The sequence below is a fragment of the Pinus tabuliformis genome, chromosome 7 (genome assembly GCF_031772625.1).
Source record: "Pinus tabuliformis cultivar Carrire ecotype Pingquan chromosome 7, CPIR1, whole genome shotgun sequence".
Classification (NCBI taxonomy): domain Eukaryota; kingdom Viridiplantae; phylum Streptophyta; class Pinopsida; order Pinales; family Pinaceae; genus Pinus; species Pinus tabuliformis.
This window is the reverse complement of record NC_142293.1, coordinates 2,028,717,274-2,028,734,532: the sequence shown is the minus strand read 5'-3', so window position 1 is coordinate 2,028,734,532 and position 17,259 is coordinate 2,028,717,274. Positions and strand designations below refer to the sequence as shown.

Sequence of the window (17,259 nt, the reverse complement as noted above, 5' to 3'; positions counted from 1 at the left end):
GGGTTAGTACCTCTCTAAAAAAAAAATCTTTTAAATATTTTGTGGAAAATTTGATAGATCTGGCTAGTAAGAGCCTTAGATCTTAATATTTGGGAGCGGAGTTGGACTCTTACTCAGATCTTATAGATCCGCAACTCTTGTGCACAGATCTATAGATATAGATTTGAGATGTTTTCTAATTTAGGGTGTTGGGTTTTTTTTTTTTTTTGTATGTTGGGATCTTGATATTTTTGTTTTCATTTTACAGGTGCTGATCTGAAGGTTTTTTCAAGGAAAATTTTCGAGATCTGAGACAGATCTAGGCCATGGAGGGCAAGATCTTGTCTCATAAATTTTTTGTGTGTAGGAAAGAATTCTAAATCTGGGTTTGTTCATAAAATTTCTTTGAGATCTTTAAAATAAGGTTATGGGCAATTTTTTTGAAGTTTTGGGCCTAACCCTTTTTGTTTTTCCTTCTTTGCTCCTTCAAATCGCAACTCGCTCAAATCGCTGCCTTTCCTTCCTGTGTTTGTCCTCCCACTCCTTTCTGCATCATTTTCTTCTGCGGCCCTAGCTCAACCCTTCTCCTCTTTGCGTTTCCTTCCTTCATCTCTCCGCGGTTCCTTCTCTGCCTACATTTTCTCCCTGCTGCGACCCTAGCTCGATCCTCTTCCTCACTGTGTCCTCTCTGCTCCATAACCTGCGGCTTACCTCCTCTGCGTGCTTCGATTCCTTTGCTCCCTTCAACTGAGTTTCCCTTCTCCTTTCTGCTCCTCGCTCTCCATCTTTGCGTCGATTTTTCCTTACTACAGCTCTCAGCTCTCCCTCCTTTCTGCGTCCCTTCCGCTGCCTGCAAACCATACACTGCTCGAACCTGCAATCAAACCTCTCTTCCGCTGCTCCTCGACCTGCATCTCTGCTTTGAATTTTCCTTACTACGGCTCTCAACTCTCCCTCCTTTCTGCGTTCCTTCCGCTGCCTGTAAACCATACGCTGCTCGAACCTGCAATCAAACCTCTCTTTGCCGCTCCTCGACCTGCAATGTTTCCTCCTTCGCGGTCATTTCCTTTGATAAACCCTACGCCTCACATCTAATTGCTCATATTTTACGTTTTTTTTAGTGTGGCTTCGATTTTTGAAAGTGTGATTTTTGATTTTTAATTTTAGTGTGGCTTTGATTTTTCAAGGCTTTAAAATTTCGAATTAAATTTTTTATGTGGCCTTCGGCCCATTAAAAATTAAAATCAAACCTTTTTGATTTTCACATTTACCACATTAAAATTGTACTCGTAACTTTGTCACAATAAAATTTGCCAAAGGAATAATATAAATTTTTAAATCTAAAGTTCATTTTTTGGGTTTTTTGTGATAAAGGTTTGGGATTTTTAAATCTTAAAAGCAAAATTTTTGAGGGGTAAAAAATTAAATTTCTTCTATGGTCAAGGCACATTTTTTTTTTTTTAAATTCTCTCTAAAATTTGACTATAGGAAAACAATATTTTTTTCTAGATTTGGGTCACTTAAGAAAATTATTTTAAATCTGGAATTGTTTGAAGTGTTTAGCATTTGAATTTCATAGTTCTTTATGGTAATTAATTTTTGGAATTTAAGTGCTTAGGTTTTATAATCACTGACATTGGGTTTTTTGTGCTTGACATCTATTGAGATTGCTTGTCATTTAATTAACTCTAAGCATGGTTTAATTACTTGAATTATTGGATATTTATTGCATATTAGTTTATTTTTTGAGAAATTTTCAAGTACTCTTTCATGGAATTATGGTAAATTGCATATATTTTGTTTCCTAAACTGAGCATTTTTGAGCATGTATATAATTGGCATTGATATTAAAAGATTGTGAAGAAATTTTTTGTTCTTTGAGCTATAATTGATTTAAAAATATTTGAAGTGATAAACTTGTGGTTTAATTGGGCATTAATTTGTGATATTTTAAGCATATTGCTGAGAAGTTTCAGTGTAGTGAAGTGAATATTTATTTGGGTGATCAAAGGTTTTGGCTTATAACTCTGAAATAGATCGTGGCATAAAACGCTTTCAACCCCATGAATCTAACGTCATCTCGGTCCATCTTCTATTCATCTCGTGCATTTGCATATTAAGTTAGTTCTGCATAATTAAAATCTACTTCCAAGCATAAGCTTGGTCGATAGAAAGATAGGTACTCATCCATCTTTGCTTGAGAAACCCACTTTTAGTAGTACTTAAAACAGTGACCCTGCAGTTGTCAGAGCCACAACTCTCTGCAGCGCGGAAGGCACCGGGTATGTTAGATTTTAAGGAGTGGCATCGTTAATCACACCTTAGTGTGCTTCACCTTATCTTCTCTCTGCCATTTACTACAGAATCTGGCTCAATATTGAAAGGATCGAAGGGTTAAAACTTAGATAGACATTTAACTAAAATTAAGCAAGATTCTTGCATCTCACATTAGTTTTAGGATTGCATTTCATATAAGATAGTTATTCATCCAAGCAGCAGTTGTTCATCAATTACTTGGTCCTAAATTTCCTAGGAAGATTGTGGACTTCATAAGGCACTGGTATCAATCATCTAAATCTAATCGAATCCTATAAGTCTTGCTAAATCTAAAACAAGTACTTGGTCGCTTCACTGTGTCTCCCGAACTGGTTGGTTTCCAACTAGTTCTCTTTCATCCCATTTCCATAGGGTCTACCCCCCTTAGCCTGCTATTGGGAGACTCAGACAACTTAAACGAAGAGATTGGAGATCAGGGTGACAACCTTTGATTTGAGCCGTTGTCGCGATGCCTAGACATTCTGTGCAACAATGATCAGCTTATGGAGAGGCAACATGTGATGGCATTGCTTGAGGACAAGCAATATTGGGGAAGGGAGACTGTAATGTCTCCAATTCTTGCATTATCTTGTGATGAGATTAGGAGTCTCCAAAACTTATGTCAGCCAGGTCACAGGAGTTGGATTAAATTCTTGTTGGGCTCGTAGAGTTTCGAGGATTACCACAGGGTTCGACTGAGATCGCTTGCCGTATTTCACCATCACGATCGATTCTGCACGGTTCGCTCTTGGTTTCGTTGCATTCCGGCGATTCATGTAAAAGTGGGTTATTAATAGGGATATTTTAATCAATTACGCTTAAGTTGTTGTTTCGGGTTGATTACTTGAAGAAACACCTTAGTGTGATAGCTTGTTGGAATCGGGGTGAAAATATTTACAGGGTAGAATGATAAAAAGGGGCTTTGGATGGCCGGCATGACCATGGAGGTGAATTAAGTATTTTCCGAGGTTAAAATGGTTTTAATTAGTTAATAAAAGTCACTTTATTAAACAAAGAAAAAAAGTGCTTTTAATATTTTTATTAGAGGGAAAAAATAAGTGAGTTAGAAAAAGGGAAATGAGAGGGCCTCTATTCATTTTATCGCTTGTATTTTTGACAAAGGGAGCTCTTGAAGAGATTTTGGAGAGAAGCTTAGGGTTTGAGAAACCCTAGCCACCATTGTTAACTTCGGTGTTGAAACTATACACCCTAGTTGTTTAATAGAGTGAAATCACTCAGATTTCACCATTACGCTATCAAGGAGAAAAAGACTTGCAAAAGACAAGGAGGTAAAAGATGTATTATTAGTTGATTTTATCCCCTAATCCTTGTTTTTTCTTCATATCTATTGTAGGCTGTGACATTGAAGGAAGAAAGCCAAATCTGAGATCCTTTCTTGAATGTCTAATACTCCCAAACACCCAGGTCAAATTTCTGAGCTAGAGAAGTACTAAAGTCAAAAGAGGCTGTGCTTCCTCCTAGTGTATTGTTATTGTTGGTCGAATTTCTTTGTTGCTGGGTCGAAATAACACTGAAAAAAGGGCCGAATCCCTTTACTCCTTTTGCTGGATGAATCACCCTTGCTGTGGGTTGAAGTTTGTATTCTTACTGGCCGTGGTTCAGTTTTGTGACTGGTTATAGTGCCAAAACTGGGTTATACAATGAAGGAGCATGAGTTTCCCTGCCACCCTTGAAGCTGAGAATTAAACTAAGTGTGGGCATGAGTTCTGGCATACCTGGACTGAGTTTCATTGTGGGAATGACTAGTTGAGATGCAACCATTTATACACGTGTCGCTGATGTTTTATGGCTGAAGATGCATATTTGATGGATCTTATATGCCACTGATATACTGCTGTAATAATTTCCAGGTTCCTCTATTTACCCTCATTGTGTATTTCTTTAATTAAAATTTAATGTGAAGATTGAATACCTCTGCAATAATACCAATTGTGACAGTATTATATATCATTTCTGAGTTTTATTCATCACTCTAATCGTTGGTCTGAGGTTTGATAATACATCCATGTCACTGTATACTGATGTATAAAATAAACAAGTGAAAAATTACACCTACAGTGATATATTCACAATGTGTTTGATGAAATATTCCACTGAAAAGGTTCATTAAAATTCAGAAAACTTAGTGGTGATTTTGGGATATTTCCTAGCATTCTTCAAGGATTGTTGTCACACATCATCAACGAAAGAGGACATATATGTATTGCTCTGTTTACCTTGAAGAGGACTGATATTCAGAGAATTAGTTTGCTGGAAGAAACATACCAGGTTCTCTTACACTTGTTATTCACTGTGTATATTTGTGTAACATATATTATAAGCTGCCTATGCTCAGATTTATTGTCACTAACATTTATTACAGCATGAAATATATTTTGGGTTCATTATATATCAGTCAAGGTTATTTTGAAGCATTCTCATGGTGTGTAATGGTCACTGTGTGTGCTTCTTGAATTAAAATTGTGAGAAATGTACCTACAACATTGTATTTCCAAACTGTTTGACGAAACCGTCACCGAGATCTTCAATAAAAACTTGGAAAATTAATGGAAAATTAAGGTGTTTCCAAAGGGTAATATTACATATTAGTGGATGGAAGAATTGGAAGAGCGTAGCAAAGCACAAAGATTTTTCTGAATCTCAATAGACGTAAATGAAGAAGGAGAAAGCAGTTTGAAGTATGCATCAAAGAAGTCAATTTGATGGCAGCAGGAAAGCAAGACTTAATGAAAGAAGTTCTCTTACCTTAGCTGGAAAGAGGGAGTTGTAAGATCTTGGATGGATACAATAGTACTTAAGGTTTGGCAGAAAACCCAGAAAAGCTAGTGGTCAAAATTCTTCTTCAGGACAGATGACAAAACTATGGCAAGAAGTTGAAGAATTCTGATATTGATGCACCAATAGCTGATTGGTTCCCTTATATATTCGATTCAAGAACATATCGATTGGGTTGACAGTAATGATGCTGATAGAGATACTACTGATGGTTGGGAAACTAGTATGGTTTCTTGGAAGAACATGAAGCAAGATTTTGTTGCACTATGAAGGAAGATGATATGGAAGTTTGTACAATCAGCAGTGAAGAAGTTTGGCTCTGTAATATGTTCAAGATGACATGTCGATTTGATTAATTAAAGCTATATGAAGATTGTTAGAGAACCACGAAGGTCAAAGTGCTTTATGATTCGAGAGTATGGTGCAGATAGGAGCCGAGAAACTACAACAAATCTCCACGAATGAACATGTAGTTGATGTAAGAGAAGTTTGAGTACTTTTGACAAATGCTTGATCTGGTAGTTATCTACTCCCTGATTGAGAGGGAGTGAGGATGGACACCGTTATTCTCCATGTGTCACGTACTATGGCCAGGACTAACATCCGTAAGCCTAGTGCATGAACACGGGTAGGCAGAATGGTGGGTTGGATAAGCATTAGGGATGAACATTCTTGAGTCATGTATTGATGTTGATTAGGATTAACATCCTAAGTTGAATACATGGACTTAGTAAAGAATGGTTCGATGGATGAACTTTTCCTTGGGATTAGGAAATGGTCTTGTGAGTACATACGTTGGGAACACCTAGGTGGGGTATGTGTTGAAAAATCTAGGGCAGAGAGTTAGAGTATTTATTGACTTGATTTCTTTTTAATCCTTGGCATTTTCTTGTGATTTATATTAGGACATTATCATCGTTATTTAGTTATGTTTATCATCAAGACAAATGCCAATAAGAAGATCACAATGCAAACACAAGAACACCAGATGTAGGCTGCTAGCCAGGGTCAAAACCTCTCCTAGAGAGGAAAAACCACAAAAATCTCTTTTTATAGAATTTCAATGAAGACTTCCAAGACCTTGACCTTGACCAAACCCCAAGAGATGAGCCAACGAAACCCCAAACTTATCTCTGCAAAATCTGAACCGAGGAAACCCTAGATCCTCCATCAAACTCGCATGTGTGAGCAGAAATAGATGTAAAGAACAAAAATTCACTTCCTTCACTTCTTCGCTGGCCTCTTAACAATTTCGCTCCTCCTCCTTGCTGGATCAGGCCTCTTCCTTCTCTCTAGGATCATAAGTATGTTCCGTTGTATATATCCCTTCAAATGTGAGAGCGAGCTCCTTTAATAGGCTTCTTGTGAGGGCGGATTAGGCCTCCTTAGGTTGACTTGAGGAGGGCTGGTCAACCCATCTGAAGCGAACAAAGTTCCTTCTACAATTTAATTACTCCAAAATACTTGGAATATATAGATATCCATGAGGATACAAATATTATATATTAAATGTGTGAATAAGAATAAGATGAATGATTTACAATGAGAACGAGAGGCTTGCTTATATACAAATCAAGTGTCTCTTCATGAAGAGTCATGTCTCAATTAGACATACCTCTTCAACCTAATTACTACTTAACTAATAATTAATTATGATTATTATCTTTTACTTTATATTTATATTATTTATATATTTTATTCGTTACATAGCCTCCTTCCTCAAAAAGCTTTGTCCTCAAAGCTTGTTGATGAAAAAAGGCTTGATCTCTTTTTCGACTTCAAGCGTCTTTCTAACTTGGAACAATCATCTTCGTCGATACACGCTGATATGATCTTCTTAGAGACAAACAGAATTGTCGCACTGAGAAGGGGTCAGACCATCCTAGATTAATCTTCTGTGTAATATTCCGATCATTGGAATTTTGTGACAACTTGTTAGCATAAGACGGGATTGAGGTTACATCACTATTATCTAGAACATCAATTTGTTGTTTCTGGTCTGAATGGTCCTGATATGTAGCATGGTTGAGTTGTCTACTCTCATGATTCGGATGTCGATATAAAGTTTTTAGATTTTCTTTTGGCGAAGATGTTGTTGAATTGGTTATGGAACATTCACTTGGGATGTCTATTATCTGAACTGCAACATCTACGTGTGTCGTTTCTTCAACTGAGTTTTCTTCTTGAGTTGTCATATTCACGGGGTCGATATTCGATCCCTTATTTTCAACTTGAACGGTTGCGACTGGAGATTCTGATACTTCTACTTGAGTGACTTGTTCCAACTTATCTTTTAATGCTTTCTTATCCTCCTTAAGTTTCTTAGTTTGATTGAGCAAACTTTGATTATGGTTTCTCAAACGTAAAAGTTCTTTGGTTTTTTTCAATCTTATTTTCACTGTTTTGAATTTTAAGTTTTTCATCTTTTAAATCTCTGATTTGTTCTAATAAATTTTTATTAATGTTCTTTAAACGCAAATTTTCCTCTTCTTGTTTTGATAAATGCTGCTTGAGTTCTTTCTTTGAGACTTTAGTCTTCTTCACTTGTGCCAGTAATTTTTCGACGTGGTTCTTGAGACGAGAAATTTTTTCATCATTTTCCATTATTTCTTTGTAATGTATATCCACAAGATTTTTATGTTCGCAATCTAACACTTCCTTGCTTTGTTGAATTTTGGCTATTTTGTTATCCTCTTGATCTTTTAGTTGCACTTTCTCGGTGCACTGGATAACATCATTCTATGGAAGTGATGATGGATGTAGAGAATCGATGGAGGAATTCATTCTCTTTCTCTCCTTAGCCTGTCGATCCATTCTTGTAATTAATTGTTCTATATCTCTTGTGATTGATTGTTTTTGTTCCCAACTCAGGGATTCCATATTTTTTTCTTTTTAAATTTACTTCTCTCTTTTAAAAATCTAATATATATATATATATATATATATTTCAAATATTCTCTTCTTCTTCTTCTTTTTTTGTTCACTCTTTTAATAAAATTTTTATATAATAATAATTTTTTTTAATATATATAATTATAAATTTCTTAGTTTCTTAGTTTGATTGAGCAAACTTTGATTATGGTTTCTCAAATGTAAAAGTTCTTTGGTTTTTTTCAACCTTATTTTCACTGTTTTGAATTTTAAGTTTTTCATCTTTTAAATCTCTGATTTGTTCTAATAAATTTTTATTAATGTTCTTTAAACGCAAATTTTCCTCTTCTTGTTCCGATAAATGCTGCTTGAGTTCTTTCTTTGAGACTTTAGTCTTTTTCACTTGTGCCAATAATTTTTCGACGTGGTTCTTGAGACGAGAAATTTCTTCATCCGTTTCCATTATTTCTTTGTAATGTATATCCACAAGATTTTTATGTTCGCAATCTAACACTTCCTTGCTTTGTTGAATTTTGGCTATTTTGTCATTCTCTTGATCTTTTAGTTGCACTTTCTCGGTACACTGGATAACATCATTCTGTGGAAGTGATGATGGATATAGAGAATCGATGAAGGAATTCATTCTCTTTCTCTCCTCAGCCCGTCGCTCCATTCTTGTAATTAATTGTTCTATATCTCTTGCGATTGATTGTTTTTGTTCCCAACTCAGGGATTCCATATTTTTTTCTTTTTTTCTTTTTTCTTTTTTAAATTTACTTCTCTCTTTTAAAAATCTAATATATATATATATATATTTCAAATATTCTCTTCTTCTTCTTCTTATTTTGTTCACTCTTTTAATAAAATTTTTATATAATAATAATTTTTTCAATATATATAATTATAAATTATATATATTAAGCGAATATATATAATATATAATATTATATATATAATATGGAGTCTTAGAGGCTTCTAGACTCCATATTTTACAATAATTATTTCTCTTTCTTGTTACATGAGCCATCCAAGGGCTAGTACATCATGACCTTGACTCTTTGAATTGACATCAAGACCCTTAGAGCACACAATGGGTGCTTTGACATAAGACAACAAATTGATGGGCAAGAAACCCATTTCAAAAATAATAATTTTTATTTTACAAATAATTTTTCTTTTTCTATTCCTTATAAGTTATGACAAATACAACAAAATCACATCAAGTCATGACTCAAATACAATTTATGAACACTGACACTAGTTACATTTCAACAGTATGTGCCTTGAGAGGCGGTGGTGCCCAATTTAGTGCTTCCTAGCATTGTGCTATGATCTAGTGGAGAGATATAGAGCTTATTTGTCAAGGCCTTGGTATTTTGACAATGTTGGTTATGATGATGTTAACATCATTGATGCTTATCAATCTAGATCCTTTCTTATATGAATATTTCAACTCGAGACTCTCCCGTCAAGTCATTATGAATGCTTTGCTTGTTAAGAGGGAGTGTTGAAGTTGTAACTAGTGTCGGTCTTGATAATGTAATGTAAATCTATCGTTGTTGTATTTATTATTATTATATTTATCTTTGGTCAAAGCATGTTCTTCATGCTCATAGAGTAAAAAAGAGTTAAGAAGAATTTATTATGAGTCAAAATGTATTTGAGTCATGTCCCATTTAGACATTTATAAGAAAAGAAAAATTCATTTTTATGTTGAGTCATAAGTCCACCAAATGAGAAGGTCGGCCCTCCTTGAGACAAGTTGGCCTGGCCCTCCAGAGTGACACATTTGACCTCGTGCACAACTATATATAAAGGACAGTTCAACCCATTTGAAGCACAATCAATTATCATCACATAAAGTACTTTCTGCACCTAATAAAGAAGAAGAGTACCAAATTAAAGGAGAGAGAATCTTGCACATGGAGGGTAGAATCTGTTAACGAGGATGAGTTTTTTGACACAGCTATAAACCTATTTTCTGCCCCTCCGTTGCAGACCCAAAATTTCAATATGTTGACAAGAAGAGGACTAAAATTTCATGAAGAAGACTAGATTTGGACCAGGTTTGATCTGTGTTGACTTTGTCTTTTGGAGGTGACTTGGAGGAGGGCTAGACTTGATATTTTGGTGGTAGTTTTGGTCTTGGTCTTGGATATCTCATTTTGATCTAATTCTATAAGAGAAGGATTGTTGGGTTTTCCCCTTTGTGAGGTTTTGCCTTGGCTTGCTTGATGAAGAAGATATAACAAACAATAAGAATAAATCTAACATTCATAAGTAATTATCAAGTTAAGAGGAATCAACCCTAATCTACCCTACGCTTGGTTTCTCAACATATGTCCTGACCCTCTTTTGCATTTTGATCTTCTTTTGGTTTTTTCTTGTAGGCAACATATGTGTTTTCTTGTTCTTTTAGCTACATCAACTTCCCAGGGCAAAGTGCTGGGTCCTAACCAGGGGTCAAATCGCTGAGAACCAATGGTCAGTTGAACTTGAAGAAGGGATGTGAAATATCGGGTTTGTAATGTAAGATGGAAAGTGGTAAGTATGGAATAGGGAAAAATGGGACTATGCTATCTCAGTGGGGGTTTCCCAATTAGTGCCCCTCCTATACCCATTGGACCATTAGGGGAGGTCCCACTGGACTAGGATGAAAGATTAACTCCCTATTTAAGGTGAGGGAACAACGTCACGGTCAAAACCCCTCTTCCTTCTAGATTATCCCATAATCTATGTCAAATGCCCAAAATATAATTAAGCCTAAGTACCCAATTTGCAAAATGAATAACGTACAATTGATCGGATGCCCACCTTACAACATGTGCTCTTGCCAAATGGGCGAGGAAACATATGATTAATGTAGGTAGCAGAGATATGAATCGCACATCGTCATCGACTACTAGTGGCTGTCAAGGGCTGCTAGTTGGCCGACTGGAAAAGATGATAGGAGAAAAGTTTCTCCTATGGGGTCACCCACTTTCGGTGGGTAACATCTGGCTCCAATTGGGACAAGAGCTCACTATTGAGTGTATGATCCATGTACTCGAATCGGGAGTTCATGAGAACTCCAATACACTCTTGGGACTGCAGGTCTTTAACTTGCACATTGTAACAACTTATTTGGGAGGATGTGCACTGGGCATAGGGTATCACCCATGTTTTATATCAAAGTAATAAAGCCATACAGAAAGTAAAGTCTAATTTAAATGCAAAGTGTAATCTAAATGCATTCTAATTTGCTTGAAAACATGAGATGGGTGATATTAGCATGCGAATTGAATATGCAATGCACCTACACTACCATGCATAACATGTGAATATAAATCTCCTGTGAATGAGGTGAGGCAACTCGCTTTTATCGGTGAAGGTAAATGTTCACCATCAAGCTTGGCAATGTAAAAGTATCCTACACCCACTTTCCCATGGATCTTGATGGGGACAAGGTCCTTGTCAACCAAGACAAGTTCTCCTATTTGGAAATCCTTCTTTAGTTTTTGGACCCATTGCTTCTTAGGAATGGTTGACCTTGGGTTTGACTTCTTGATATGGCAAACTTCTTGAGAAGGGGGAGGCTTAATGAGCTTAGACGAATTGCCCGAATGGTTTTGGTTCATGGTCCCATGCTGATGATTCGGAAATGGAAAGGGGTCTATATCCTCCACATGGTTTGGGAGTTGGGGTTCCCTATAAAGAATGAATGGGGTCCCATCGGGCTTGGGAATGGTGGCATATGATAAATCCATTTGTAATTGGCCACCAACCGAGGCACTCCATTTCCTTGATAGTAACATTCCCCAAACATTAGGTACATCGATAACAACAACATCCATTAGCATTGAAATGTCTTTGTTAGCAGCCAAAGAAACCTTAAGATATTTGATAAGACCATAAATGGGGATTGACCTAGAATCAAAACCACACACATTCTTATATGGCCTAGTGATATCAAATTCCAACTGATGCATGACTTTTAATGGCATGACATTAGCAAAAGATAGAGTCAAGCATACAATTGTGAAGTATAAGTCTATCGATCACTAGGGATAATAAGAATGGCTCATGACCTCTATTCCCTTTGTCAAAGTTCATGTTTTGCAATATAACAAGAGGGTCATCAGGCTCATCATTGAGACCTAAAGCCTTCTTGATTTGCCTCCTATGAGGAGGGAGTTTAGCCATCTCTTTTATGGGGACCTACATAGTGAGTTTAGCCACAACATTACTTGCATCCACATCCAACTCGATTTCATCATTTCTAGGCTTGGGTTTTGACTTGCTTTGAGGTGGCCCTTGGGAAGTGTTCTTCCCTTGAGATGGATTTCCCGAGCTAGAGCTTGCTTGGGCTTGATCATTGCTCTTCCTAGAGTATTGTAGACCTTTAAACCTCCCATTATTCTCCACAGCTAGAATAGGCTCCATTTGATTAGCGTTGATTTGGGCTTGGCTAGGTTGTGGGTGAACATAGGAGTCCCCAAGCAGGATATTGAAAGGGTGAGTCTCACCTACGACATTCAAATGCTCAGGATCTTCCTCCTCTTCATCTTGCTCATAAGGGCTATCCTCTTGAGGATCCTTAGAAGGTTGATCCCAAGGTGACCCTCCTTGCCCTACCAAATTGGTTGGAGCAAGAGTGTTAGGAACATTCTGTTGCATGGTACGGTCTCCTTCGGTGACTTTCTTAGGAAAGGATTTGTCCTTGTTGAATTGATTTCTAGGAGGGAAATGTTATGAATATAATATAAAAAAAATATAAATAATAATAATAATAAAATAATGATTAATTAAATAAAAATTAGTTATTGAAGAGACATGTCCCAAAGGACATGACCGTTCATGAAGGGGCACCTGCATAGCTATATAAGTGGGTCCTCATTTGTAATCATATCATATCAAACTATTAATTCTATTATCTTATCAATATATATTATTTACAATACGTTTGTGTATTTTACGTTTAAGTGTAAACAACTTCAATGATTGTTTGTGACATTGGCGTTAGAGCCATGTTGTCTGATCACTAGGCCTTTGGCCATCAAACCCCTCATCAAGTCCATTGCTGTTGCAATTGACGTTTCTTAGCCACACGAAGCTTTGGAAGTTCTCCAATTTTGCCATGAGGCCTTTGGCTAATAAAAAAATAATAAAATTAAAATAAAATAAAACGATATATATATATATATATATATTAAAAAAATGAAAAAGAATAGAAAAAAAAGAATTATAAAAAAAGTCAAAATATATATAAAAAAATGAGTATATATATATATATATTAAAATATTATTATTATTATTTTTTTTTAAAATCAAGATAAAAATAAATATAAAAAAGCTAACAAATTACAAATAAGAAAAATAAAATTGTCCTGCGACCAATCTGCAGCACCGCCATCCTACAGCTGGCTGTCCAGCTGTACGACGGCTGCCACAGCAGCTGTCTACGCCACCGCCGCAGACCACCTGTCACCAGAGTGACCAATCTCCAGCTGCACTCGGCCCCAGGCAGCCACCACATTACCCGCCACTGACCAGACAGCGTCCAACTGCCGCTTCCATCAGACAGACAGCCACCGCTGCTATCATCCCTCATGTACGCCATCAAACTGCTGCCTTCCGCCACTGCAATAGCATTTTCACTGCTACTTTCCCAGTCAGGTTCAAGCCTTCACCAACATTACCCAGTCACCATATATATATGTATTTATGTATGTCTATTTTGTGTATTTTTTAGTAGACTGATTCACAAAGCAGTTAACAGACCAGTTCCTGTCTGATTCTGGTTCCATACTGATCTGACCCTCGGCCTGTTTTAGTTTGGTTTCTGATAACTTTAATAATTTTATTCAGAGCTTCACTATATTCCTCCTTACATGCTATATACATGTGCATAATTTGGATAGTTGGTGTCTAATGGTTTCGATTTACATAATTTACATGAATAATCTCCCCCCCCTTAAATTTTCTATATTTTATGTATTTCAGTTGACTGGTTTTTAACCCTTTTTTCTGGTTAGTTCCTGTGCGGTTTGTGATTTTGGAAATTCTATTTCCGGTTGGTTCCGATTATGATGGAAATTGTTGACTTTCAACCCTTGTAATATTGTAAATAATTATGTTTGGTGATGCATACTATGAGAATTCAAGTAAGCTAGTTGATTCATTGGGTGTTCAAAATTATCGGAGTTTGCAATAGCACACATGGTTTCCTGGGCATTAAATTTAATAGTTTTATCTGGTGTATTGATTGAATGGCAGTAGTGTTTTATCCATTAATGTTGAGGTGTATTCTGATTTGGACTTTTGAGATTTGAAAATTTTATGCATGAATTGAAGTAGTGAATGGAAAATCATGGCAGTATGTCAGCATGCTACCTGCATTTTCTTTTCATCCTTCTCATATCTTTGTTTTGTTCTTCTGTTTTCTTTTTTTAAATTAGTTTTTGTTTGTAACTAGTGGAATTGACAACTGAAGCGGTCTCGTACTTGCATGACATGGGGTCAATACCATCTGCTACCACTGTAACTACTCTGTGCACCATGCTGTCTCTAACATGGACATGGGTAAATCGGAGTGATTGAACCAAGGACTTCATGATATTTTACATAACACTTTACATAACATGCTTTGCCAAGTGAGCGTACCCCCAAGGGCTTTTCGTATCTTTTTTTAACTGCCTTAACTTTAGATTTGAGTAATTGTCTCTTTAATGTAACTTTTCTGGTGCAGTTTCCAGTCTCATCTTCTGTTTCTTGGTTATCGTATTATTAATGTACTTCGAATTTTGTTTGTTTCTGGCAGATTGGGAGCTGTGATGCTGCCACATTTCCTGTTCAAAAGAAAAAGGCAAGTAGAGAGTATCTGAGAAGTGTAGCACATATGCGGCCTCGAACAAATACATTTGGTGCGGTATGTTGTGTGTTTTAGGGTCTAGAAAGTTTTCTTCAGCTGATATACCCATAATAGTTTTTCAAAATTTATTTGCAGTGGTGCTTTGATATAAATTATCCCAACTATGATACTGAGTGGAAAATGAGGATTTGGAAGTGATTTTAAAGAGCAGAGTTGATGTACAGCATCTCTCATCTGCTTCATTGGTAAACTATTTTCAGCCAGAGTTAGTATTCTTGAGTCTAAAAGTATTATGTCAAAGACATTATCTGCATTGGCCATATAGCATGTCTATGTGATTCCATTGGAGTAGAGTGGGCTGTATAATCAGATGCTGCAGTTCATAAAGGATTTTATTTAGCCTATAAGGTGAAAAATGTACACTCTGTAATATAATCTCAGTGATGAAGTACATTTTATAAGTTGTCTATTCATGAGAACCACCTCTGCTTTTAGATGTAATTTGTTGCATGCCCAAGGAGGGTGTGCATTTCTGTTTTCTCAAGACCAAAGTTTTGATTGAAATAAAACAGTGTGTTGGCCTTTAGAGTATTTTAAGTAGTTTGCAGTTTAGATTGTCATTTTAATTTCCTTTTCTAAGCTTTTAGACGCAAGGAAATTTTCATTTCGCACAAGAATCTTTTGTAGTATTTTCAGTAGTTTGTCTGTTTAGATTTTTCCTTGCTTTTTTTCTAGGCTTTAGTACACAGCAAATTTTTCTTGCTGGAAAAAAAAAATAAACAAGAAATCTTATTGATTGGTTTTTCTTTGGGGAGCTGGTTATCAGGTTGCCCGAGTAAGAAATGCCCTCGCATATGCTACACACAAATTTTTCCAGGAGATGGGTTTTGTCTGGGTTGCCAGTCCAATAATCACTGCTTCAGATTGTGAAGGTGCCGGAGAGCAATTTTGTGTCACATCTTTGGTAGGGAACATGTTCCTATTATCGGTTGAAAATATGTGAATGGTTCATGAAGTTAATAGAAGGTGCTTCTCGATATTGCTTCTTTTTAGTTTTCTTAATTTGCTTCAAATATTGAAGTCCCATTGGCAAATGCAATCAACCCCAATTCTTTTTGGCGATGCCTTTTCCAATTGTTTGTGATTCTTCTTGGCCACGTGTTATCCCTTGAAATTGTCCCATTGGGAATTAGTCCCAAGGAGGTTGAAGGATCAGCTAGGGAAGGTGCCCCCGTTACCTGCACAATCTCTCCCACTTCAAAGTTATTGCTTTTCTAACTCCCAAAGAAAATTTGTATCACTGGGTTTTTGATTTTTAAAAGTAACCTGTCTTAGTCAAGTTGAGCAATGGAGAGAAAGAAAAACAAGAGGAATCTGTAATGTAATTTCAAACTTGAATCCTATGGATATGCAGATTTCAAATCCAAATCTAATAGACAGTAAAGAGCAATCATACAAAGAATTCTCATTCATAAGATATTTACCATCAAAAAAGTAGGAATTTTTTTGTCTTAATGAAATGAGAGTTGCTTAGCCAAGTACAAGGTTTGATAAAAATCAGATCATCATCATTTGTTTTAAATTAAGCAGGAATGGCTAAATTTTGTATTAGAAAATTGCTGCAGTCTCACTGGTCAGCATAATAATATGAAAAGGGAATGATTGTTCCACAGTCTATAGTTCAGCATTTGACAAAAACTTGATAATGTAATAAAGATTAATATATATAATTAAAAATATCAATGACAATAAATAACAACAATAATTAATAATTAATGAAGAGACTGTTGGAGAATCAAGTAGGGCAGCAATTAAAACAATTCTCCTTATACTTGATAACTGCTTGAGAACATATGTTAGCTTCTTTTATTCTTTATTAGATTCTTTTCATCAAACAATTATCAAGACCATAAAACATGAAGATCATAAAAGACAATGGACAGAAGATGTAGGCTCCAATCCAGTGCAAAGCCCTTCTCAAAGGGGAAAACCCAGAAAGAATTTCTTCTCTTCTTATAGAATCAGATCAAATGAGAAATCCAAGACCCAAATGCCAAGACCAAGTCCACTCACAAGCCCCAAGTCATCCCTCCTTCCGAGCCTTTTAAACAAGTCAAAGTCTGCTCAAGTCAACGGTAGTCAAACTCTTCCAAAAGCTGATCAAACTTCAGATTTTGGCCCCTGCAACAGAATATCAGCCTCCTGCAACAGACCTGCAATTTTTGGCCTTCCTACAACTCTGAAATTTTGCATGTGAGAGGTTTTCTAGGACAGATTCTCTCTCTTTTGACTTCGCTTTTCTTCTCCTATTTCCTCTGACTTTGTAGGAATTTACAGGGTAAGTTCCTTAGATAGAACACCAAAGGACTCGCTCACAAACAAATCACAGATCAGTACACCGGTATTCTTGACGTGGTTAAAACCCTCAAAGGGGGAAATAGTCCACT

The 17,259-nt window shown here is 36.2% G+C and overlaps 1 protein-coding gene across 2 annotated transcripts in view; it reads left to right on the top strand.

Moving 5' to 3' along the window:
- Positions 1-17,259, top strand: part of LOC149256637 (asparagine--tRNA ligase, chloroplastic/mitochondrial-like) — a 346,887-nt gene that overhangs the window by 121,065 nt on the left and 208,563 nt on the right. The window contains exons 4-5 of one of the 2 annotated variants that reach the window (XM_089460807.1): positions 14,762-14,869; positions 15,639-15,776. In XM_089460807.1, the coding sequence (XP_089316933.1) occupies positions 14,762-14,869; positions 15,639-15,776 (246 nt within the window). The remainder of the gene's footprint in view (positions 1-14,761; positions 14,870-15,638; positions 15,777-17,259) is intronic. The other variant, XM_089460808.1, reaches the window with a different exon arrangement.